At 40.8% G+C, this 26222-nt stretch overlaps 1 protein-coding gene across 1 annotated transcript in view; it reads right to left on the bottom strand.

Annotated features, from left to right (window-relative positions):
* Window positions 1-117: 117 nt before the first annotated feature.
* Window positions 118-26222, bottom strand: part of LOC134802461 (uncharacterized) — a 78124-nt gene continuing 52019 nt past the window's right edge. The window contains exons 4-5 of the mRNA XM_063775140.1: window positions 17561-17710; window positions 118-1078 (exon numbers count right to left, since the gene is read on the bottom strand). Of these exons, the coding sequence (XP_063631210.1) occupies window positions 1059-1078; window positions 17561-17710 (170 nt within the window). The 3' untranslated portion in view covers window positions 118-1058. The remainder of the gene's footprint in view (window positions 1079-17560; window positions 17711-26222) is intronic.

The following is a 26222-nucleotide window of genomic DNA, read 5'->3' as shown; positions in this document are numbered from 1 at the left end:
AAGGTGTTATCTATTGGGCATTAGCATGTCGAGCACTAGTACGTTTACCTTATATATACAGAGTTTAGTAAAAAAAACTACATAAGTGTTTGTATTAGTTGATTTAATAGGTAGGTAATGTTGCAACCAAAACGATTTTAGCACAGCTATCAGCCAAAAGCATTTTAGCAGCTATCAAGGGAATTAATACTGGTATTAATTCCCTTGATGTTTGTAACAGTGATACAGGGTAATGAATATTATTTTGTAGAAAGTGTTTTGAGGTTGTGCAATAATAGTAGTTTTCACATCACCTATTCGAAAAAGGACTTTTTCTTCCCCGCTAGGAGGGATCAAAGTGGCACTTTTCTTCCCTAGTAGGAGGGATCAAAGTTGTACTTCACTGTTCTGGGACACGATTTTTTCTTTCTTGCATACTATTTTTATTTTGTCAAATAATACATATTTTGGAACATAACATTTCCTCATAGTTGATGTGACCAGCAGTATGTGTCACACGGTATCAAAATTATTTCGTCTTGGGCGTTAACACTTGAATCCCTCATTACGCTCAGGATTCTACTTTAGAATCTCCACAATAGTAGTTTGTGTTACAAGGGATCAGAATGATATATTTCCCGTCAAGGGCGTACATTGAATCCTGAATGAAGCGATGATATAACAATTTTGATCCCTTGTAACACAATAGTAGTTTGTGTTATAAGGGATCAAAATGATATATTTCCGTCAAGGGAGTACATTGAATCCTGAATGAAGCGATGGATTCTAAAGTAGAATCCTGAGCGTAATGAGGTATTCAAGTGTTAACGCCCGAGACTGTTTGTCACATCAACTATGAGAAAATTGTTATGTTCCAAAATATGTATTATCTGAGTAAAAAAATAGTATGCAAGAAAGAAAAAATCGTGTCCTACAACAGAAAAGTACAACTTTGATCCCTCCTAGCAGGGAAGAAAAGTGCCACTTTGATCCCTAAGGAGGTGGAAGGAAAAGACCTTTTTCGAAAAGGTGATGTGAAAAGAGGATTTGTATTTGTATATGCTTCGAATAAACCAAAATTAGCGCCGTTCGTCCTTCTCTGTAAATAAAAAAAAATACAGCACTAATTTATACACATATTTATACACATTTCAATTAACATCTATCTATCTATACATATAATAAAGCTGAAGAGGGTCGAAAGTCTGTACATGGAAGATATTCGAAAAAAAGTTGGCTGGGGATACTTAGAATCGATAACAGAACACGTTCCAACAATTTTTGGAATTTTTGTCTGTTTGTCTGTTTATCTGTTTATCTGTTTGTCTGTTTATTTGAACGCGCATCACGTGAAAACGGCGGAACGGATTTTGATGCAAACTTTACTAATCTGTCGAGAAAATCTCCGGCCAGGTTATAGGCTATAAAAATTCAACCCCTAAAAGGGGGGGTAGCCACAAAACTCGATTGAGTTAAGTTTGCCCCTGAATCTTATGGCGCTACTTAGGAAGGAGGGGCAAACTTTCTTCAAGTATGTGCTACCACTATAGAGTACCCTGGTAAACTAATAGATGGCGCTAATCAAGAAAACTAAGAATGAGTTTACATAGTTACGTAGTGGTAAGTATAATTGCATAATTATTTAAAATTATTAATAAATTTTCTCCGTCATAAATTATACCTAATCGTAATTATATCGCATCCATATTCATACGTATCGCCTCCTTTAAACAGTTAATAATGGCCATCACGAATGTGGGTACTTTGAAAAAAAAAAACATTTTGCCTCTGTCGTTTGCGGAGCAAATGTCAAACGATTTGGGACTCATTTAACATGCCTTCCCGAAAAAAAAAACAATCTTTCGCGAAAGTCTCGCACCGCATTGAGATTACAAGAGGCACGGTCTCAGGAGTCTGAGGAAGACCACGGTGAGAGACTCAGTGCCGCTCTAGCCAGGCAGGCCGCTTCGCTTTCGGCTGAAACGGCAAGCCAGCGCGAGTCCCGGTTGCGATCCCAAAGACGTCGTACGCAATCTTTGAGATCGCTCGAAACTAGCTACGATCGTGATTTTAGACGTAGCCGCGACCTTGATCGACATTCTTTATCCCGTGCGTCGGAGACGTTCACGCAGTGCGAAGATCGGTTGACCGCTCAGCGGATTCGCACGACAGACGCGCGCTCGACGGTAAGTACTTTTGACAATTCATTACAAATTCAAAATTATAGGCTTTCTTTATGTTTATAAAAGGCTTTCTATTAGTACTACGTGTGTTAACTCTAGAGTAGTCGCGCATTACCTACACTTATTGCATTTTATTTCAGGAAAACGAGGAGGAGTGTGATCTCCTCTCGTCTGAGACTTTCACGCAACGCAATGAACGCTTGGCGTCACAGCGAACACGCACGTCTACGGCGCGGTCTCAGGTATGTAAAGTCTGTTTGGAAAGAGAAGTGTCGTGGAATGTCAATACATTCCACGGCCCAATGCCCAATGGCCCCATACATTCCACGATTCTTCTGTTTCACAGACTCTATGTATTGCATTTTATTTTCAAAAAAATGAGGAATACATTATTTTTCAAGAAGACGCTGGCACGTTTATGACTGACTATATATTGTTTTGTTTTCTCATTCCATATGAAAATGTAAACTGTATATAGGTAGTAGCCAGACACCGACCGTACACTTTTTATGACGACTATGATAAGGCGAAATACTTACCTACCTGTTTTACTTTATTTCAGGAAAACGACGAGGAGCGTGATCTTCGGCTGTCCGCCGACCGGGAGCGCCACGCTCTATCTCTTAGGTCTGAGACTTTCACGCAACGCAATGAACGCTTAGCGTCACAGCGAACGCGCACGTCTGCGGCGCGGTCTCAGGTATGTAATACATTTTTTTTTGCAAAAATACGGAATTCATTATTCTTTATAAAGATGTGGGCATGTTTATGACTGACTAACAACAAAAAAACAAAACCTTTTTTGTTTTCTCATTCTGTATGAAAACGTAAACTATACAATACAAGAATCGTTACGAATCTAAGTTACAGCCACTTATGATTTTATACATTGTCATGTGCAATGTTTACAGTAAATAAATAGGTAAATTGAAGTATTTTTGTTATAGCTTCTTGAGAAATAAAGATTCTTAAACCTGAAATTACTTTATTTAATTCCAGGAACTTGACGAAGAACGCGAGTGGCGGTTAGCTACAGACCGTGAACGCCACAGTCTTTCTCGCGAAGCTGAAACCGACGCAGAATGGGCACTTCGGGTACAGTCAGTTCTGGAAAGATACAACGAAGCACGTTTACACGCGATGGCTCACAGTTCACAAGAGCGTGAACGTATTGGCGATTTACGGTCGTCGCAATCTGCCGAGCAGCGGGACGCACAGCTGGAGGCAGACCGCGTGCGCCACGCTGTTTACAGACTGTCAGCGATGTCCGACGATTCTGTAGTATACGAGCCTGAAGAAGTTCCTTGGGATCCGAAGGAGGGTTCTGGGTTGACGTACAATCCACTTATTAAATACGCAGATGACACAAACATCGGTCGGATGACGGAAATATGCGAATTTTGCAACGCTTTAAAATGGAATGGCGAGGCCAATGGAATGTGTTGTTCTGCCGGCAAAATTAGATTAGATCCGATTTTGGAACCACCGGAGCCATTAAAATCGCTATTAACCGGGGAACACCCGTTGTCAAAACATTTTTTAGATTCCATCCGAGCCTATAACAGCGCATTCCAAATGACGTCATTCGGTGCGAAACAAGCCCCAGAACCCGGGTACATGCCTACTTTTAAAATTCAGGGACAGGTGTACCACCGCATTGGCGCATTGCTACCCACAGAAGATGTCCCAAAATTCCTGCAAATATACTTCGTGGCGGATTACTTGGAGCAGGCCAATATTCGTGGACAACATATTCCAAACTTAAATCCGGAAATAATCACTGGACTACAAAATATGTTGCACGACGTAAATGGCTACGTAAATAGTTTCAAAGCCGCATTAGAATCGGTGCGTGACGACCGCGAGAACTACAAGTTCGTCATCAGCGCCGACCGTCGCCCCGCCGCGGGCCACGCGGGCCGCTACAACGCCCCGGCTACGAACGAAGTCGCCATCGTCTTGGTGGACCAAGAGTGTGACCGCAGGGACGTCGTGCTTCGCACGCGTGACGTCCGCCTCCAGAGAATCAGCGAGACGCACCGCGCGTACGACTCTCTCCAGTACCCGCTGATGTTCTGCCGAGGAGAAGACGGATACAATTTTTCCATTCATCACGTTGATCCTCAAACTGGAGCACCTAACTATACCAAAAAAACATCAGCTTTGCAGTTTTATAGTTACCGATTGCAGCTGCGGCAGGATGAATGGCCCTACTTGCACCGTTTCAAAGGGTTATTTAGCCAATTTATAGTCGATCTCTATGCCAAGATAGAAACAGAAAGGTTGATATACATCCGCACGCATCAAAGACGACTACGAGCAGAAAACTATGTGAATTTGCGTGATGCCTTGCAGCGCGACACGGATGCAGAAAATCTGGACCGCATGGTCATACTTCCCTCATCGTTCGTCGGCAGCGATCGATACATGGCCGAGCGCACGCAGGACGCGTTATGTTATGCGCGGAGATACGGTGGCGCCGACCTGTTCATAACGTTTACCTGCAATCCGAAGTGGCCTGAGATCACGAACGAGCTCCTCGCCGGTCAGCTACCAACCGACAGTCGTACCTGTCGGTTGGTTCAAAACGGCTACCCATCGTATCGGCGCCGATCTGCTGAAGATGGCGGGTTCACGGCCGAGGTGAGAACTCGCGGTCAGACTGTACAGGTAGACAACAGATGGATAGTCCCGTACTCACCAGTACTTTCTCGAGCTTTTGAAACCCACCTGAACATCGAGTCATGTGTGAGCATCGCCTCTATAAAATACGTGTGCAAATATATCAACAAGGGGGACAGTCGGGCGACTCTTGCGTTGCAAAACAGAGATCGAGACGAGGTATCGGTCTACCAGTCCGGTCGCTATATTTGCACATCTGAGGCGGTTTGGCGGACCCTGGCGTTTCCGATACACGAAAGATTCCCTACCGTTGTCCAGCTAGATGTTCATCTAGAGAACGGGCAGAGAATTTATTTCGACGCGGATAATGTTAGGGAACGTCTTAGCCAACCTCGACAGACTACCCTTTTAGCGTTCTTCAGGCTTTGCCAAGATGATGACTTCGCAAAGACTCTGTTGTATGACGAAGTGCCATCGTATTTTACGTACAGCAAACAAGCCGGAGTCATTAATACACGCCGCCGTGGCCAACGGGTGGCAGGGGCGCTGGGAATCTTTAAAGGCCACGCCCTAGGTAGGGTGTACACGATACACCCAAGTAACAGAGAATGTTGCTATTTGAGGTTACTGCTGCACACAGTTCGTGGACCAACCTCCTTCGCGGCCCTCAGAACGGTCGATGGCGTGGAACACCCTACATTTCATGCCGCCTGTAGCGCCCTGCATCTCTTAGACGACGACCAAAATTGGGATCATACTCTGGCAGAGGCCGTCGTTAGTGATAACCCCAGTCGACTACGCCACTTATTTGCGATCATGTTGGTATTCTGTGGAATGTCCAATCCTTTGCAACTATGGCAGAAATATCAAAATAATTTTACCGAAGATATTCTGCATCGTATGAGGAGTAACGAGCAAGAAGTTGACCAGGCTGACGAAAGGGTGTTAAATAGTTGCCTCACTTTACTTCAGGAAGTTGTCACTACGATTGTAGTTATGGTTTGCCCCAACCGACACGACCGAACCAGCTCCATATAAATAAAGAATATGAGGAAGCAACCCATTACGACCGAGAAGAAATGGCAGCTATCGTCAGTACCAACATCCCCAGGCTGAATATAGAGCAACGGTACATATTCGACAGAGTCGTCCGAAGTGTTGAACAGCAATCGGGCGAAATATTTTTCTTGGACGCGCCAGGAGGCACCGGAAAGACGTTCCTTACTGGTATTCTACTGGCAGAAGCGAGGAAACAAGGAAAAATCGCGCTAGCTGTGGCGTCTTCTGTGGCTTTGGACAGCACGGAAACTCCTGTCTGCGGGGTGTCAAGAAACTGTGATAAAGCCAGAGTTCTACAGGAATGCAGTTTGATCGTCTGGGACGAGTGTACTATGGCGCATAAAAAGGCCGTAGAAGCCGTAGATCGGATGCTCCAAGACGTCAGAAGGATGGCGCGCGCAATGGGTGGCGTTACAATGTTGTTTTGCGGTGACTTTCGCCAGACTTTGCCGGTCGTGACGCGTGGTACTCGAGCCGACGAGGTAAATGCCTGCCTGAAGAGGTCGGTGTTTTGGCCAAGCGTGCAGAAGCTGCGCCTGACTGAGAATATGCGAGTCCAACAAGGAGGAGGCTCACATGTCCAAGAATTCGCCCGGGTACTGCTTCAGGTTGGAGAAGGACTCCTGGAGGAAACCAACGGCCTGGTTCGATTACCAGAGACGTTATGCAGGATCGTTCCGACCGTTGAAGACCTCATTCGGAGCGTATACGGAGACCTGAGCCAGGTGACGCAGCGTGAGAACTCTTGGGTTTGTGAGAGAGCCATACTCACGCCAAAAAATGAACAGGCAGCAGCAGTTAATGCGCGAATATTGGCGGAAATCGAAGGAGAACAGGCAGTATATAACTCAATTAATACTGTCTTAGATGAAGGGAACGTCACGACATACCCGGTTGAGTTCCTAAATTCATTGAGTGCTTCAGGACTCCCGGCACACAAATTAACACTGAAAGTTGGGGTCCCAATTATTCTTCTCAGAAATTTGTCGCCTCCGAAGTTATGCAACGGAACCCGGTTAAAGGTAGTGCAACTACAGCGAAACCTCATTGAGGCGCAGATCCTGACGGGGTGCGGCGCCGGAGAAGCCGTATTCATCCCGCGCATCCCCCTCATTCCGAACAACTTCCCGTTCCGCTTCAAGCGTCTACAGTTCCCCGTGAGCGTCTGCTTCGCCATGACGATCAACAAGTCGCAAGGGCAGACGCTGCGCGCCGCCGGCGTGGACCTGCGCACGGATTGCTTCTCGCACGGGCAGCTCTACGTGGCGTGCTCGCGCGTCACCAGCTGCACGGAGCTGTTCGTGCTGATGCCCGCCGGGGAGACTCGCAATGTGGTTTACAAGGAAATATTGTAAAAAAATGTAAATATTATGTAAATATACTTTATATATATGTATATAGGTAACTGTAGATATGTTTATAGTTGTACATATATATATATAAAATATAACTGTAAATAAAATGTCTCTCGGCCTCAAGTTTTTGATATCTATTCTCCTTTCCTCTCATCTTACTTCTAAATTTTCTTAGGAAGTATGTATGGATTTCTATGTGTATATTTCTTAACATTTCATGCTTTTAAGGCTCATTTAGACGGTGCGCGAACTCGCATGCGAGTTTCATTACATTGTGGTATTTGATCAGTCGGTTGAATTCGACGTAACCACCAGTCCGCAATCCGCAATACTTATAACTAAAATCACATGCGAGTTCGCGCGCCGTCTAAATCAGCCCTTAAACTGATTTGACTGATATTTGCCATGGACATGTTTTAGATAGGTACAGTCAAGGACGTAAAAATACAAAAATGGTACTGTATCATCCGATATACACCTACTACTTTTGAATAAGTAAGGGAGAAAAAGACCATATTGATTTAGGTGTGTAGTTTTATTTAGTGGTACCTAATTGTAAAATATTTTACTTGGATTACAGTCCTCTAGCGTATCCATCTGTCAACTTTACTTCAAGTTTCGCCTTCAGGGGAGAGGGAGAGAAAATAGGGGTGAATTAGCCGCTTACTGACACCAACTGACACAGACCGAATTCCACGCGGGTGGAGCCGCGGGCACAGCTATCTATACATATAATAAAGCTGAAGAGGGTCGGAAGTCTGTACATGGAAGATATTCGAAAAAAAGTTGGCTGGGGATACTTAGAATCGATAACAAAACATATCTAAAAGTTTTTAGAATTTTTGTCTGTTAAATGTACAACTGTCTATCAAATTGCGTTTTTTATATCGAGAAATTTTCGCGCTCGCTTCGCTCGCGTTTTCAATAACTTTATAAGATATGATAAAGGTGACATTCGGGTGGCGACTGCAGCAGCATTACTCTGTTACAACGTTACTGCTGCAGCACTGTCAATTTTCAGGATAACATGATGTGACTGATTTCCATACTAAAAGTAAAAATGTACAACTGTCTATCAAATTGCGTTTTTTATATCGAGAAATTTTCGCGCTCGCTTCGCTCGCGTTTTCAATGACTTTCTAAGATATGACAAAGGCGACATTCGGGTGGCGACTGCAGCAGCATTACTCTGTTACAACGTTATTGCTGCAGCACTGTCAATTTTCGTGATAAAATGATGTGACTGATTTCCATACTAAAAGTAAAAATGTACAACTGTCTATCAAATTGCGTTTTTTATATCGAAAAATTTTCGCGCTCGCTTCGCTCGCGTTTTAAAAACTTTCTAAGAAATGATAAAGGTGACATTCGGGTGGCGACTGCAGCAGCATTACTCTGTTACAACGTTACTGTTGCAGCACTGTCAATTTTCGTGATCAAATGATGTGACTGATTTCCATACTAAAAGTAAATATGTACAACTGTATCAAATTGCGTTTTTTATATCGAGAAATTTTCGCGCTCGCTTCGCTCGCGTTTTAAAAACTTTCTAAGATATGATAAAGGTGACATTCGGGTGGCGACTGCAGCAGCATTACTCTGTTACAACGTTACTGCTGCAGCACTGTCAATTTTCGTGATAACATGATGTGACTGATTTCCATACTAAAAGTAAAAATGTACAACTGTCTATCAAATTGCGTTTTTTATATCGAAAAAATTTCGCGCTCGCTTCGCTCGCGTTTTCTAATACTATCTAAGATATGATAAAGGTGACATTCGGGTGGCGACTGCAGCAGCATTACTCTGTTGCAACGTTACTGCTTCAGCACTGTCAATTTTCGTGATAAAATTATGTGACTAATTTCCATTCTCAGCTGTAATGCGGCAATGAACGTCACTCAATTTACCAAAAAAATCAATGTAATCTTGATGACCATAGGGAGAGGGGGCGCCATGGTCTAGAAATGCTTAAGGGCATCAAAATTTCTTAATTCGGCACTGGTCGTTTGCGGAGTCAAACGATTTGGGCCGATGTGAGTGGCGCTCTAGCCAGGCAGGCCACTTCGCTTTCGCTGGCGCGCGTATACCTTACTGTATCGTCCGTTATACACCTACTACTCTGTCGTTTAAATCACGTGTAAAATTTGAATAAGGGCGCAAAAACTATTGATTTTGGAGTGTAGTTTTATTTAGTGGTACCTAATTGTAAAATATTTTATCTGGACTACAGTCCTCTAGCATATCCATCTGTCAACTTTACTTCAAGTTCCGCCTCCAGGGGAGAGGGAGAGAAATTAGGATTAGAAATTAGCCGCTTACTGACACAGACCGAATTCCACGCGGGCGGAGCCGCGGGCACAGCTAGTAATTGAATAAGAAACAATGTTAGCTAAAACCCCTCTTGTCTCATTTCTCACAATCTCATTACCCTGGTTACAACACAGAATAAACTAGTGGCTCTGTGAGCTGTAGACCTCGCGAGCAGAGCTTTAAATTACCTACATGGTGCTAAGAGCTTTAAATATAGTAAATTAAAAAAAAACAATACGAAATTTAAGTGTAACGAAATAAAAAAAAGTTATATCCCAGCATACAAATACTGGGGATCGAACCCAGACTCTCCGTGCAAACAAAAAAAAACGAACGTTTACAAACTGAGCCAAATAGTTCTTTGATAAGCTGATGAAATTTAGCTACTCATTCTCAAGTTATAATTAGTTAAAATTAAATATCTCAATACCTCCGAATCCAGCAAAATAAATTTTCTGAATTTTTGGCCATTTAATCTGTAAACATGTCTCAAAAATAATACACTCTTATGATACCGATACGACTATTTGTTTAAGCGCGAGCTGTCACAACTTTTCCATTAAAAAAAAATCCAAAAACCGGCTCGACAAAAAAAAATATCGAATCATAGAATTCGGTTACAAAATTTCACGAGAATCGGTTAAGAATTACGACCTGTAGGAGAGAACATCCGGACATACAAAAGCAAAATGCCCGAGTCAAAACGTAGACCTTCGCTACGCTTCGGTCAATAATAGTACTAGGTACAGAAGACTTACTCTCTAACAAAACGCGTCTGTTACGATCAGGACAGATATGGCCGCTAGGTGGCGACAGCGCCACGCGCGGCTTATGGCTAGCCACCAAAATTGGTGTGGAACGGATGTACGTGTGAGCCACGCCTGGCTGTACCTATTCACAAATTCCCAGGAGATTCCGCTAAGCAGTTTTGGTTGTATATGGAACTTGGCATTGCCTACACATCATCAGGCCTTTAACATCTTGATAGATGATTTATGCAGCGTCTGTAAGCCAGTCTTGGGCATTCAAGAATAAAATCATTATTTGAATAAGAATTCGTAGGAATAAAATCATCTCGATTTTATTCCCGTCAAAAATATTCAAATAATTTTGGTCGGGAATAATTCGTATGAGAAAAAATTGAATGAGAATAACTTATTCTTAATCAAATAAATACAATCATGATTTTTAATGGAATTAATATTCCACGAATAAAAATGTAGTCCGGGTGTATAGGTACTAATTACGTATAGTTAGGTAGATGTAATAGTAGTTAGTCTCTTGTCTAATTTATACCTATTTTATGGAATAAAATCTTACAAATTGACAGTCGCATAACGCATAGTTTCAGTAACCGTGTTATTTTTAATTTACTAACCAAATCATTAGGTTCAATTTAGCTGGTCTAGGGGCCTAGCCAAGATGCCAATCGTTTTCGCTCCGACAACGAAGCGCTTTGTCTCTATCACTCTTACATATTAGTGCGATAGAGAGACAGAGATAGCGTTTCGTTGTCGTAGCGCAAATGATTGGCATGTTGGCTACGCTCCCAATGTGCCTAGCCAAGTTGCCAATTTTTGTTTTTATTTTAATAACCAAATCATTAGGTAAATTTAGCTGTTCTGGGGGCTAGCCAACATGCCAATCGCTTGCGCTCCAACAACGAAGCGCTCTCTGTCTCTATCACTCTTACATATTAGTGCGATAGAGAGACAGAGATAGCGTTTCGTTGTCGTACCGCAAACGATTGGCATGTTGGCTATGCACCCAAGGTGCCTAGCCAAGATGACAATTTTTGTTTTTAATTTAATAACCAAATCTTCGGGTACAATTTAGCTGTTCTAGGGGCCTAGACATTATGCCAATCGTTTGCGCTCCGACAACGAAGCGCTCTCTCTGTCTCTCTATCGCACTAATATGTAAGAGTGATAGAGACAGAAAGCGCTTCGTTGTTGGAGCGCAAGCGATTGGCATGTTGGCTAAACCCCCAGAACAGCTAAATTTACCTAATGATTTGGTTATTAAATTAAAAACAAAAATTGGCATCTTGGCTAGGCACCTTGGAAGCGTAGCGAACATGCCAAACGTTTGCGCCACGACAACAAAACGCTATTTCTGTCTCTATCACACTAATATGTAAGAGTGATAGAGACAGAAAGCGCTTCGTTGTCGGAGCGCAAGCGATTGGCATATTGGCTAGGCCCCCTGAACACCTAAATTGTACACAAAGATTTGATGGTTATTAAATTAAAAACAAAAACTGACATCTTGGCTAGGCACCTTGGGTGCGTAGCCAATATGCCAATCGTTTGCGCTACGAGAACGAAACGGCATCTCTGTCTCTCTATCGCACTAATATGTAAGAGTGATAGAGACAGAAAGTGCTTCGTTGTCGGAGTACAAGCGATTGGCATCTTGGCTAGGCCCCCAGAACAGCTAAATTTACTTAATGATTTGGTTATTAAATTAAAAACAAAAATTGTCATCCTGCCTAGGCACCATGGGTGCGTAGCCAACATGCCAATCGTTTGCGTTACGACAACGAAACGCTATCTCTGTCTCTCTATCGCACTAATATGTAAGAGTGATAGAGACAGAAAGCGCTAAAAACAGCTAAATTGTACCTAATGATTTGGTTATTAAATTAAAAACAAAAATTGGCATCTTAGCTAGGCACCCAATCGTTTGCGGCACGAGTGCTACGACAACGAAACGCTATCTGTCTCTCTATCGCACTAATATGTAAGAGTGATAGAGAGAGACTATGCGCAACTCTACGGAGCGTCAACGTTTGGCATGTTGGCTAAGCACCCTGATCGGATGATAGAACTAGATAGTGTATAGCGGAACTCTTCAATGTGTACTATACCTAAACTAAAGTAACAAATATCAAATCAATCCGAGTTTTAAATAGAAGGGTGAAAATCAACTTACAAAATATAGGTAACCAATTGTACTACAAAAATTAACTTAATTCTAAATAACATTTTAATTGAATAAAACCTTAGTTAGAATAGCCCCACTTCTAGAATAATTATTCTGTTTTTTATTCCGCATTTAAAATAAAAGTCACATGAATTATTCACCTTCATTTTATTCTAAAATAACTAGTGCAAGAATTATTCTAATTCAAATTGATTTGAATAAGAATAAAATTTCTGTTTTTATTCTTATTCTTATTCCAGTTAAATTTTGCCCAACTCTGCTGTAAGCGAGGAACAGTTCTCTCGTGGCTGTATATAAGCCAATGCGGGACCGGCATTTGCGACGGCATTTGTGGCAGCTGAAGCAGGGAGCCATGTCGGCAGTAACTTCAGGTGGATTGTGCCTCTGCGCGTTTTCGGGCAAGGCCTTGGAACTTGGAACCATGCGCTGTCGTGAATTTCGCGACCTTTCGCGATAGTACCCCTCCATCCATCGCGATATTCGCGATCTGACGCGAGCTCCTCCCAAGTCTCTATCAATGTCAAAAGCAACGTCGTCACGTCGCTTTTGACATCGACGTCGTCATGACGTCACGTTTAGGGTTACCTGATCCAAGTCTGGGATTTCCTGACAACATTCCTGATTTGGGAATTGTTTTCCTGACGCTCGTGTTAGAATATTGTTGTTCTATGTACAAATTGTATGTTTTTCTTTGACGTCCAATGTTGATAATATATTACACTATTTAAACACTTAACACAACATCACGTGAATTTTACAGAATTTGTTATTTATGTGGGTACGATACGAAACCACGGTTGACAAGAGAAACAGTAAGTTAACCTACTACTAAGATTTGTAAACTACTTTGAAGTGAATACTTGATTTCGTATTAATATTACTGATTGATAATTATGTATGACGGAGTTAATTGAAATGATGTTCTAATAGTTTTATTCTGCATAATTCGATAAATGGGCGATGTACATGAGAAACTACTTCAGTGACGTCACTTATCGAATGACAAGTGGCATGATCAACCAGTTGCCAGGTAGAAATGGGTATAAAAGGGACCGACCGATCCGTTATTGATTCATTCTGCATTCTGCTTTGAGCATTCTGCCTTGCGTCTCAGCACTGAGTTAATCATCGCCAAAGGAATATTGAAAGTTAAGTAAATACTATGTTGGTAATTATTATGATAATTATGTACTTACTTGATTAATTATATGGATTAATTAATTAATAATTAATCGGTGACGGGGGGAGGGGTTGGCTAATCATAAGCGATAGAGTTAGACCAAGAAAAATCTGCAGAGATTCAGATAGCCCACGCAGTGCAAGTGTAACTCTATCTATGTATGATTGATACATTGTTTAAATTTGATTTGTTTTGGATTTATGTAAGCAAATTTGAATAATGTTAATGTTGTCTGTTAATTCACTAAAATTCCTGACATTTTCGTATTCCGGCCGCATTCCTGACAAACGGCCAAAACCCTGACATGTCAGGAAAATTCCTGACAACTGGTAACCCTAGTCACGTTTCACGCAGTCCTTAAAACGCAGCAAGGGACGTCCAATGCGGCGCTTTTGAAATGCTATCTAGCTGAACATAATCTGCCTAGGCAAACGAGTGCTATACATACGCTGCACATGCAAAATCCTGTTTCAGCAAGGCGGTGATGCTAGGATTGCTAGGAACCTGTGCAATTTCCAGGACTCTCTCGTTTGTGACCCTGTCCTTCCCCTGGCCTTAGTCACCAAAAGCTAGATGCTAATAAAAGATAAGATAAGGATAAAAAATAGTTTATTCAAGTAGGCATATTACAATGCGCTTATGAAAGTCAAATAAAGCTACACCGGCTCCAACCCTACACCTCTGCCTTGAGAAGATTTAAATCCCCCCCTCAATTGGAGGAGGGTATCCCAATGTGGGACCGGCAACAAACTCGGCGGGACACATCTTTTCAAAACATTCTTACATCTTGTAATTAACATTCATTACGAGTAAATAAGAAAAATACAATTTAAATTACTATAGAATTATATTACTTTATGCATATTTTATTAAAAAAAAATGTACATTAAATCATACGAATACATCGGAAAACATATCAAATTCAACAGGCAAAGAGACAAAATACAAAAATGGCGGAATCTCTTGGAAATTTGAGAATAGGCGTGGCCAGGGAATGAGATTTTTCAGGAATGACCTTCTTGCATGTATAGGTAGTTTCCGGTTTAAGGATTAAATACGTTACATTAATATTAACAACTATTCCTATTGAATATTCATGAAAAATCATTATAATTTTCCTTGTAAAAAATTGCCGCATACTTGTACACTGTATAGCAGCGGTCTTGACTGCTAAAAGGTTGCCGACCGCTGCAGTGTATAGTAGGGTGGAGCGTCGTTGTATGGAAAAAAATAAAAATTTGATTATCAATGTGGAACCGGTACCAAAAGTTGCAGTTTGTCATGTAGATTATAGTGATTATATCAAGTTTCAAAATCAACACTACTTTTAGCCCTCTACTCGGGCGCTAAAGAAATTAATAAGCGTGTAATAAATTAATACCAAAATTTTAGTGCATTTTTCAATATTTATGCATAATATAATTTCAAAATTTCATATTAAACAGCAATTTCATGCAAAACAAGGAAAATGCTAGTGTAAAAAAAATATATGAGTTATTTTTTTTAGACATTCTTGTGTCAAAGTAACGGTGTTATTGATTACGAAAAGTATCATTTTACTGCAAAAAAAGGGTTACTTATATGTTTAAATAAGCGTCAAATTTCGCCCTTCGGCGTCGCTTACGCCCTTTTTGGGTCATGTTCACACGTATGTTAGGCATATATATACTTATATTAGTATTCTTTTTATTATCTTATCATGTTCAAAATAGTTTTCACGATTCTGTTATGGGTTGTAAACTCCAATTTGTGCACAATATCCGGGTTAAAGGACATTTTCCATAAAACCCCTATTTACGTGGTTTTACCGTGTCATAAAAATATACGTTATAAACAAAAATAAGTATAGGAATCGAGTATATCTGTATGAAAATGATGTTATTTAATGAATAAAACTTGTTTATAAAAAAATAAGCATAAATCAAATTTATTAAAAATATACATATATTGCTATACAGGGTGGAAAGGCACGACGATCCTTCCCGGAAGTATTAGGTCGTTTAAGTGATACAGAGACTATTGGTAATGGTAAGAATCGTTAATTGAGTAAAAAATAAAAATTGCAAAAATACTACTTTTTAACTGTGGTGATAACCCTATAGCATGTGCACATGACGGCTAGATTAAGGATCTCCGTCGGGAAAGCTCGGGACTTTACACTTTTTTCCGATCGTTGACAGTATCGCAATGATGTATGAATGACGCATAAATGTCAAATAAATCAAATGCATGCAAAAATATTACAAACAATTTTATTACTTTCTTAGATAATTACTTTTTTCCAATATTTAATACTATCTTCTTTTCACATACGGTGTTCAAATGTACCTCCGTGTATTACAACGCCGCCGCAGCCCGTACCCGAGTATGTCGATGCACATGCGATATAGTGTATGCTCTTCGTCATTTATCCTCCGCAGAAAGCACCAATTAGCCTTTGTCTCATTTCGTCCGCAGTTTCACATTCAGTTTGGTTTGGTACACCATATCTTTTACACAGCCCCACAAATTTAAATAGCCACGAGCATCTAACATTTTTATTTGAAGAATATGACATTCAATAAGTATAGTTCAATGAAAATTTAATTTCAAACATCAGACGTCTTGTCTATTTCCTACCACGCAAGAAGGTTTGTTAGTTTGGTATTGAAGAAGTATTTATTCTTGATTTATTCTTAGTATTTCATTTTTGCAAGTTCATTTGGTGCAACTAACACAACCTACATGTAATTTTTAATTATTTTAGATAGTTTCCAATTATTCGAAAATAATTTTGTGAAACGTGTTAAGAAACTAAAACCTTTTTATCAGTCAAGGAAACCAGAGATATTTATAAGACGATTGCGTACTTTTGAGTGGTTGTCAATGTCACCATTTGAACTGTCGTTGTAAACAATGTTGTGGTTAGTATTATTAATATAAAGGAATAACATAACTATTTCATTCAAGTATTGAACAAGTGGAACCACTAAGAAAGCGAAAATCCTGCAATGATTCTTACCGTGCTGTAAGCAGACCTAAAAATGGTTAGATGGCAACAAATTAGCATAATTTCCTGTCGAATACTGATTGTTTACAAGTAAGTTCATTGACCCTGTCACCTGTTAGGGTTAGAACAAAGTAGTTTTTTGCGTGGATGTTTAAAAGGTCATAATTTAGAAACGGTTGCCCATATTAACATAGTTTCTATGGAGAAAATATAGAGCTTAGGCTAAACTATCTCCCATTTCCGGAAAGGATCGTCGTGCCTTTCCACCCTGTATATAATCGAAGAGTAGAGGGCTAAAAGTATATACCAATATTTTTTTAATTATTTTTCCCTTAAATAATAAAAAAAATTAGACATCCTTTTAGACGGGTTCCATTGCTATATTCAAGAATTTTGGATTTCGCTCCACCCTAGTGTATAGTGTTAATCATATCTGTGGTGCTAACGATTGGTCGTTCCAAATAGGTATGGTGCGCAGTCAAGGCGTGTCCAGAGGAGTAAATTTTTCGCCAATCTGATTAAATTGTCCGATCGAATCAGGCCGTGCGGACGCAAACGCCAATTTGGCTCGCCGAATTCAACCGCCGATTATGACCGATATTACCGATAAAATGGAGTGCGGACGCAAGAATACCAATTTGTGACGCCAGTATTTTCGTTTTGGAGCATTTTTTCAATTTAGAGGGCTCTAATATCACCATAAATCTAAAATTGGAGATTAATTTGGAAATTGACGCCAATTTCATTTCTGATCAAATCGGTCGATTTGATCACCCCGTTGAACTCCACTTCACGCGTAAGCGTAGGGATGGGACATGTGCGACCTTAGTACCTTAAATTATTGTGGTAAAATTGTTACCAATTTAGTAAAAGTACTTACAGTATACTTACTTAATAATAATATTGCTTTGTGTTATATTTTGAATGTACTTACTCTTGCCCGATTTGGAAGGGAGAACTTTTTGGGAAATCAGGTACGTTTTAATGGTATCGTGATCCAGAAAGCGCTTCGACATCTGCCTCCAGTGCCTGACGCGCTCCTTGAACAGGTCTACCAGTGACTGCAGCTCGTTGTAGTCGCTCACTGTCGACAGTACCACACAATAAATAATAGTACCATAGAGTAATAGTACCATAAGTAAAGGAAAAGAATAGTGATGTAATGGAGTTACTACCTCCATTACATCACTATTCTTACCAAAACGCGAGTTATTTCGTAGTCGATATCTAGCATGAAGTGGAACTATCAGTACTGACGAAAAATATACTACTAAAACAATTTACAACTTATATTGTAATCAGAAGGAGTTGAAAATAGAGTTCCAGTTAATCCGGTTATAATATTAGCTGAAAATTGTTGAGCATTAGAGTTTTCGTTCGCCGCGACATCTATTGTCAACTAGCAGTACTGATAAATTCCGCTACTTGACGCTAGCGTCTTACCAAAACGCGAGTTATTTCGTAGTCGACATCTAGATGTCGACTACGAAATAACTCGCGTTTTGGCAAGAAAACTGATGTATGGAGTTACCACTATTTCTTTACTTATATTACTCTATGGTATTACCGTATAGATAGGGTATCATTGTCATTATCAATATTTAAGAGCTATGCTCTTGTCGATGGAGTAATGGCAACTTTTCTCTTTGCTGGGCCATCTATTAACTCCCTCGTACGACACGACAGAAACTCTATCTTTTATTTGGCCGAGATATGTGAGCCTGGGCCTCCCTCTGCGTCTTTTCCCGTTTATCTTGCGTTCCAGGACATTTCCTAAAAAACCGAAGTTTGACAGCGATTCACGGACGAATCATGCTGCCCCTTAATGTAAGGCACTATCCCTTTCGGCTATTTAGGGTTGTCAAAATTCAAGTCATTCTTATCTGTGGTCGTGCACGGGGACGTCAAGTTGTGCCAACCCTTGCTCACAGATTACCAGTTCGCTCGACGATATCAGCCTGTCAGTTAAACGCAAAAGGTGACAGTTCCGAACAACTGGTAATCTGTCGGTTAATTGCTCAGAGCGATGCTGAGCCGAACGGAGCCGAGAATACCCGAAAGGAGGAGTGTCTCCCCACTGACAGTACCTAAATTTAATGGCTCGTCTACACCATCGGCGATGATAGACGATGACGGGCGGGACCGATAGTGTAGAGAGCATACTCGGCAGTCCCCGCCAGTCATCGTCTTTCATCGCCTGCGTTCCGTGAGTTGTCGGTTTTTTGGGCACGAATCAAAGTACCTACGGGTCTCTAATTGTTTCCCAAAAAGTTTTAAGTCATAATGTACTGTTTGCCCGCATTTTCGTTAGTCATAATTTATTTGGTTCAGAAACGCGTTAATTTTCATGATTGCCATAAAACAAACCTAACCTAGCTATAGGATAAAGCGGGCCACACACCTGCCGCAGGGGCAATATTGGAATTGGACCCTTAATTGTGATGTGTGTAGAGAAGCAGGGGCAATTTTTAGATTGGGCCTGCAGCAGGGCGGCAGGGGCGCAAGACCTTCCTAGCTCCCTAGATTGTATCTACCGCCCTGCTAGGTTGTTACATGTGTAGTTCGATTGGGGCAATTCTAGTCAGTTCATTGCCGACTTGAACCTTACCCCTTACCCTTGACCTTACGAAAATCTTGTAAAGTTAACGGATTCGGTTTTATGACTAATGTTAATATGACAAACAATACATTATGACTTAAAACTTTATGGGGAACAAAGTGAAGCGACATTATACACCTAAACAACTGTTTTATATACTGTGTTTTTGTTAATCTGTATTTACTGGTGAGAACTAGAGCATGCTCCCGGGAATTCCCGGTTCTCAAATTCCCGGGAATTATATAGTGTCAAAAGAATCGGTACTGAAGACCCGGTACCGGTACTTCCCGGTTCTCATCATATGACTATTTATTCCCATTTCAATAGTAGTAATGTTTTAGTACTTTACCTCGGGATATTAAATAACATTTTATAATGGTACTACAAAACGGAGGACCCAAATAACCTGACGAATTTACGATTTAATTTAAAAGTAGTACGAATAATGGTAAGTTGTAAAAATGTACCCATGTTTCTATTTCAATTTTGTTTTTATCTGAAACATCGCTCAGTACTTTTATACCGGTTACATAAAGGACTATTTATTAGCAATCTATGTACGTTTGTGTTATATGTCCCGATGGAGCCTTAAAGCTACTAATTTACACCTATTTAGATGAATTAGGTGTCTATCTATACATTTTGACCCGGGTGACTTAAGCTATATCTTTAAACAACTTTTAAATCTTAAATAGGATGGTATTAGTCGAATATTCTTCTTCTAGGAAGTTGGTTTTATATGAAAATATTCCGTTCTCGGGTCGAATTTTTAACTTCTGTATGCCGTGCCGTCATAGTGCTGAGTGCATCGACTACGCTACGGCCGTGTGGCTCGGCCCATACGGAAGCAACGTGTGCTGCCGGTTAATTTCGTAAAATATGGTGGAACGCCAATTAGTGTTTTTTTTTTGTAATAAAATAAATACTTATGCAATTATTTATATGAAAATAAGTCAGTCATTAAGATTGTACGCTAACACAAACAATTTCTTAAAAATAATCATAAGATGCCTTGAGAACCGGGAAGAACCGGGAATCCCGGTTCCGGCCATGCCCAGAACCGGGAAATGAAATTCTTGGTACCGGGACCGGTACTGCATACCCTAGTGAGAACCTGTAATTGGCTTTTTGTATCACATTTATGAAACCTATTAACATGTTAACAGCTGTTGGATCTCCGAATAGTAATAAATAAATAAATAAATAAATAAACCTTCCTCAAGAATCACTCTCTATATACAGGGTGTCCCATAAGTGACACGTCACAGTGACACTGGAGGTAGACCAGTCCAAGAGGACCCAAACCAACTTAACATGACCCCAGTAAAAGTGGCACGGTTTTCGAGTTATTGCCAAATTAAGGTTTTTCGTGAATTTTGACCGTTTTTAACATTATTAGAGCCAGTGTGCACTCGGAAAGGTCTCGAAGTTAATTTTTTTTATGTGTACGGCATCATGAATAGTTATTTAAGATAACATAAAAACTTTTACAAAAAAAAAGAAAACCGACTTCAAAAAGGATAAAATAAAATATAATCCGTTTTTAAGTATATGCGTTACTAACTGATATGTTTGAAGTCGGTGCCAAGCCAAATTTGAAGCATACCATGATTTTAGGGCGATCCGGTAACAATGTTTGCCATAACAAGGATTGCCTTACACGACAGCAATTATCATACTTTCTGTAGATACCTAAGAACCCACTGTCAATCCACCTTGGCGCAGTCCGTACCATGTTTGTCGGTACTAGTATAAAACCAATGTGATTGCCGATATGTTTTTTAAAGAGCAATTTTTACTAATTTTCGAACTGTCCATAGTACTCAGGTGTGGGATTGGGACTGAGTTATTTCCCGCCTCTTATCCAGAGAACTTGATTTCAAAATATAAAACAATTCAAGAACCATCTACAGGGCTTTAACTTTTTACCTGCATGGCAAATTACACCAGTTTACATGGCAGTTGTTCAGCTGAAAAGGTGACAAAGAGACAGACAGAATTCTTATAATACCTATTCTTTAGTCCTTTAGACTTTCACTATTATAATACCTATTAGTACAGTTGTAATGTGATTTATAGACATAAAGCTGATTATTTTTGACCGGTATTGTTACTATTTGTCTTGGCACCGACTTCAAACATATCAGTTAGTAACGCATATACTTAAAAACGGATTATATTTTATTTTATCCTTTTTGAAGTCGGTTTTCTTTTTTTTTTTTGTAAAAGTTTTTATTTTCCATTTTTAATTGTAAGGCATTGTTAACAGCTTATGAGTGACGCGTGACGCATGAATGAAAATAATAATGATGCGTATCACTAAATTCGTAATCATTCCTGTCACTACAGTGTACAAACACAAAATCCATCCTCCGCCCCGCCACTGACCCAATCCCTCAACCCCCAGATCACTCAACCTCACAGCACATCAACCCCTCATCACGGAACCCCTCGACCCTGAAGCCTGAACCACCAACCCTTCAACCGCCATTTCCCGACTCCTCAGTAGCCTTACCATAAGTCTAACACTGACATATTCGCTAGCGTGTGCGTAACTTACTTTCTATGCGTCTCGCTCGTACTGGCATCCTATTAGTGCGAGCGAGATGTATAGAAAGTAAGTTACGAAGACGATAGCGAAGATGTAGTGTCAAATTCGTGATAAGGCTACAGTTGTACTTCATCAAATGGGTTATTAACGGGAGGAAATGTTTTAGTTACTATAAAAAACAACGATGTCGCCATACTCTAGGGTGTTTCACTTTTGTATGGAGAAAAAAAAGTTGTAATATTTTTCCTGACTTTGCTCACCAATGGAGTCTCCGTACCCTAAAAACTATCTATTTCATATTTCAAAAGAATTGAATAACGTTTAGAGGTTGCACAATTTGAAAAGGTAGAGTGAGAACCCCATACATTGCGTGAAAATGAACTATGTTCTAAAATGACAAAATATAATGAACTGATACTAAAATCGAATGAGAAAACTAAATTTTGCGTCTAAAACACGATAAAAGCACTTTTCCTTTGGAAACAGGTGGAAAAACTGAAAAATCTTAACTAGAACATTTATCGAGTAACCAAAATCCAAGTTTACTACTAATTTTAAAATTTATTTATATGTAGAAGGTTCGGTATCACCCTACTCTCCGCCTTGATGGTAGCCGCTTAAACCATTTTCTACCCTCCGCTGTAGAGTCGTTGGTTATTTGAAAAATCTTTGTTGATGTTGTGTAACATCCAAATGTTGACCGATTTTAATTTTTTTTAACGTATAATATTTTTTTATCACTTAGAACAAGAATTCGAGCAAAGTCAGATGAAAATCGAAAATTCGGAAAAATGAAATACCCTACCATACTCGTACCTTTAAAAATTGAGGAGTACCCTCATTTCCTTATGAATTCCGTCACCAGATTATAACCAACACTATTATGGGAACACCTTGGAGGTAAATTCTCTAAACGTTTTGTAGATCAAATATAGAGCGCGGTGGAAGTTGCATTTATGCGAAGCCTCACATTAAAGCGATAGACCGGCTCGACTATTGCGAACTGTCCCAAGAGCAGATATTTGACATATGCGCGATACATTTGTTAGACAATGACTTGTTAGTGATAGGAATATACCACTCTAATTTAACCAATCACAACGAATACTTAAAGTTATTCGAAAAGCTGTTAACCAAAATAGACAACGACAAGGTAACTGCAATAATTATGGGTGACATAAACATCGACCTTCTTAATAACACCACCGTAAAAAAACATCTCCTGGACATTCTATCCGCCCACCACTTTAGGCAGTACGTAAAAAAAGCTACCAGGGTAGATGGCGATAGTTCAACACTGTTGGACCACGCCTACTCGAACATCCGGGACAGCCGTGTGTCCGCGACCTGCGTTATCACTAATCTTAGCGATCATATGGCGCAGCGCCTAGTCGTCCCGCAACCCGCTCCTCAGCCGCGGTCAGCGATAGTAAAGAAACGCGCGTTTAGCCGTAATAATATTGGTTCGTTTGTTCGTTCGCTAGAGTCCATAGATTGGCAGATTTTAGTAAACAAACACCAAAGCGACTGCGAGCTGTTTGCGACTAAAATAATCAACATCTTAACCTATCTACAAGATGTTCATATGCCAGTCAAAACTGTGACCGTACATCATAAAAAAAGCCCGTGGATAGATTCCGAACTCATCGGCTTAAAATTACTAGCTTTCGATTTTATTACCTTAGCTAAAAACGATCCAGGCAACACAAAGGTAAATACTGCCTCAACAAAAATTCTCAATACCTACAACCGAAAACTACAGACCAAGAGAACGGAGTACTTCAACTCGATTATTAGTAGTAGCTCAAATAAAAATAAAGCAATGTGGCGAGCTATAAACACGGAAATTGCCAGACTCCCACGCGAGCGGGTAGATTATACCGACCTACTTACTGACAGCGACGGTAACCCATTCTTGTCCAAACAACACCTGGTCGATGCACTGAATGAGGAGTTCATATGCGCGGGCGCCGCATGCGGTGCTCCCACCGCGGACCGCGCGCAGTGTCTGACCTCTTTATCCTCCCGCACTTTACATAGCGACACCTCATTGAGATTAACCTCCTTCAGCCCGGCGGAAATAAGTGTTATACTGGCCTATAAGATAGCAGCAAAAAATACCACCGATGTCTACGGACTGTCCGCGAACCTCCTTAAACAAGCTAGTCCAACAATTTGCTTCGTGCTCTCGCAGCTGTTTAACAACTGCATGCGGTTAGGTTCGTACCCCACATGCTTGAAAAAAGTTAAAATCTGCCCCTTATATAAAGGCAAGGGTAACAAAAAAGACGCGAAATCGTACCGACCTATTGCGCTAGTACCGGCTCTTAGCAAGTGCTTCGAGGTAGGGTTAAACATTAGACTACTGTCATTCTGGTTCCCAAGGAATGTTCTATCTGACAGCCAATACGCGTACCGCCAAGGCCGGTCCACTACCGATCTCGTGCGGGAAGTAATCAATTGTGCACTGCGCGCACGCGAGGCAGGCCGTCACGTAGCCATTGTCTGCTGCGACCTCTCACGCGCCTTCGACACCGCCGACCACGCGCTCGTAGCAGACAAACTCGACTACTACGGTGTTCGAGGCCCAGCTCTAAAACTGTTGCTCTCGTTTATGAGCGGGAGGGCACAAGTGGTAGTTGGAGAACGCGGCAGCGTGACATCCTCGGAGCGCCACAACCTAATGGGGGTGCCCCAGGGATCCTGCCTTTCAAACACTCTCTTCAGCATACTACTTAACGACTTACCAGCTACAATTACTGGCGCCGATATTTACATGTACGCCGACGACGTCACTGCGGTAGTGAGTACGCCCACGAAAAATGAGCTTGAAACGGCCCTAAATAACGTTGTTCGGCAGTTAAATGAGTGGTTCAAGGCCAACGGACTGGCGCTTAACAAAAATAAGACCTGTTTTATGACAGTAAAACTCAACGGCCATCCCAGTGAGAACCTACAAGTGTGTGCGGACGATGCCCCTATACAGCACGTGTCCTGCACACGCTTGCTCGGGTTCCACCTCGACAGTGCGCTCACTTGGGAGAGGCACATAGACGAGGTGTGTAATCGACTAGGCCGCGCCTGTTTCGCACTGCGCCGCCTGGCGCGCACCACCGGGAGGACCACGGTGCGAGAATGCTACTTCGCGACGGTCCACTCCGTGTTGACGTATGGTGTGGAGCTTTGGGCCAGAGCCGCGGACTGGTATCGCGTTTTCTCAATGCAAAAGCGAGCACTCCGCGGTATGGCAGGTAAACCGAACGACGCTCCAGCCCGGGAGCTATTTCTCGAGTTCCAAATTCTACCCCTACCCTGTATACTAATACAGCAAGTAGCAGTGTTTACACACACTAATCGAGATCGGTTCAAACGCAGGGGTACGAACTCTAGATATCCACTGCGTAGTAACAAGCACGGAGACCGGCTAGTAGCAGAGCGACACAAATTAGCAAAGTCGGCTAAGTCGGTTTATTGCTTCGGCCCTTCAGTCTATAATCGATTACCCGATTCCATTAGAAATGCAACTTCCATTGAAGGATTTAAATCTAAACTAAAAAAGTGGCTTCTTGAGAAGATGTTTTACGATTATAGTGAGTTTTTTGACATTCCACTAGTAATTTGATAACTAATACCTACAGGTGTGACATTTGTATATTACTATATAGACTACATTTCTCATTGTTTGAAAATAATTTAGACACCTATATTGCTAATTATAACAATTAATTATATTTATATTTATATAATTTGGATTGTGTTTACAGGTATATGCACATTAATATACTAGACAAATACTAGCACTTATATGATAAAAAATGACATGTAACAATTGTTATCAATAAATTTTTCATTTCATTTCATTTCATTTCAAACAAAAAAAATATTACTCAAATCGGACCACGGGTTCCGGAGTAATCTACACTTATAAAATCATCATCATTTATCATCAACAATCATCATCATCAGGTCCACTGCTTGATTTGCTTAAGACAATACCCAAATCACCATACATGTGCCTTTAAAAATTGAGGAGTTCCCTCAATTCTTCACGGATCCCATCATCAGAACAGCACCAGATTAATGAGGGACGCTCTTGGAGGCAGTTCCCTTCAAACAAAAAAAAGAATTGCTCAAATCGGACCACGGGTCTCGGAATAATCGCTGAACGTCGTACATTTTAAGAAATCGTCATGATTATCATCAAAACAATCATCATCATCAGGTCTACTTCATCAAATTGGTGGTTTTCGAGAGAAAATGCTCGAGTTGCTTAAGAAAACACCCAAATCACCCTACATGTGCATTTAAAAATTGAGGAGTTCCCTCAATTCCTCATGGATCCCATCATCAGAACAGCACCAGATTAATGTGGGACCACCTTGGAAGTACCTCCTTTCGAACAAAAAAAGAATTACTCAAATCGGCCCACGGGTCTCGGAGTAATCG

The sequence above is a fragment of the Cydia splendana genome, chromosome 24 (assembly GCF_910591565.1).
Source record: "Cydia splendana chromosome 24, ilCydSple1.2, whole genome shotgun sequence".
In the NCBI taxonomy this organism is placed as follows: domain Eukaryota; kingdom Metazoa; phylum Arthropoda; class Insecta; order Lepidoptera; family Tortricidae; genus Cydia; species Cydia splendana.
The sequence above is the reverse complement of the archived record's forward strand: the minus strand, read 5'-3'. Positions and strand labels throughout refer to the sequence as shown.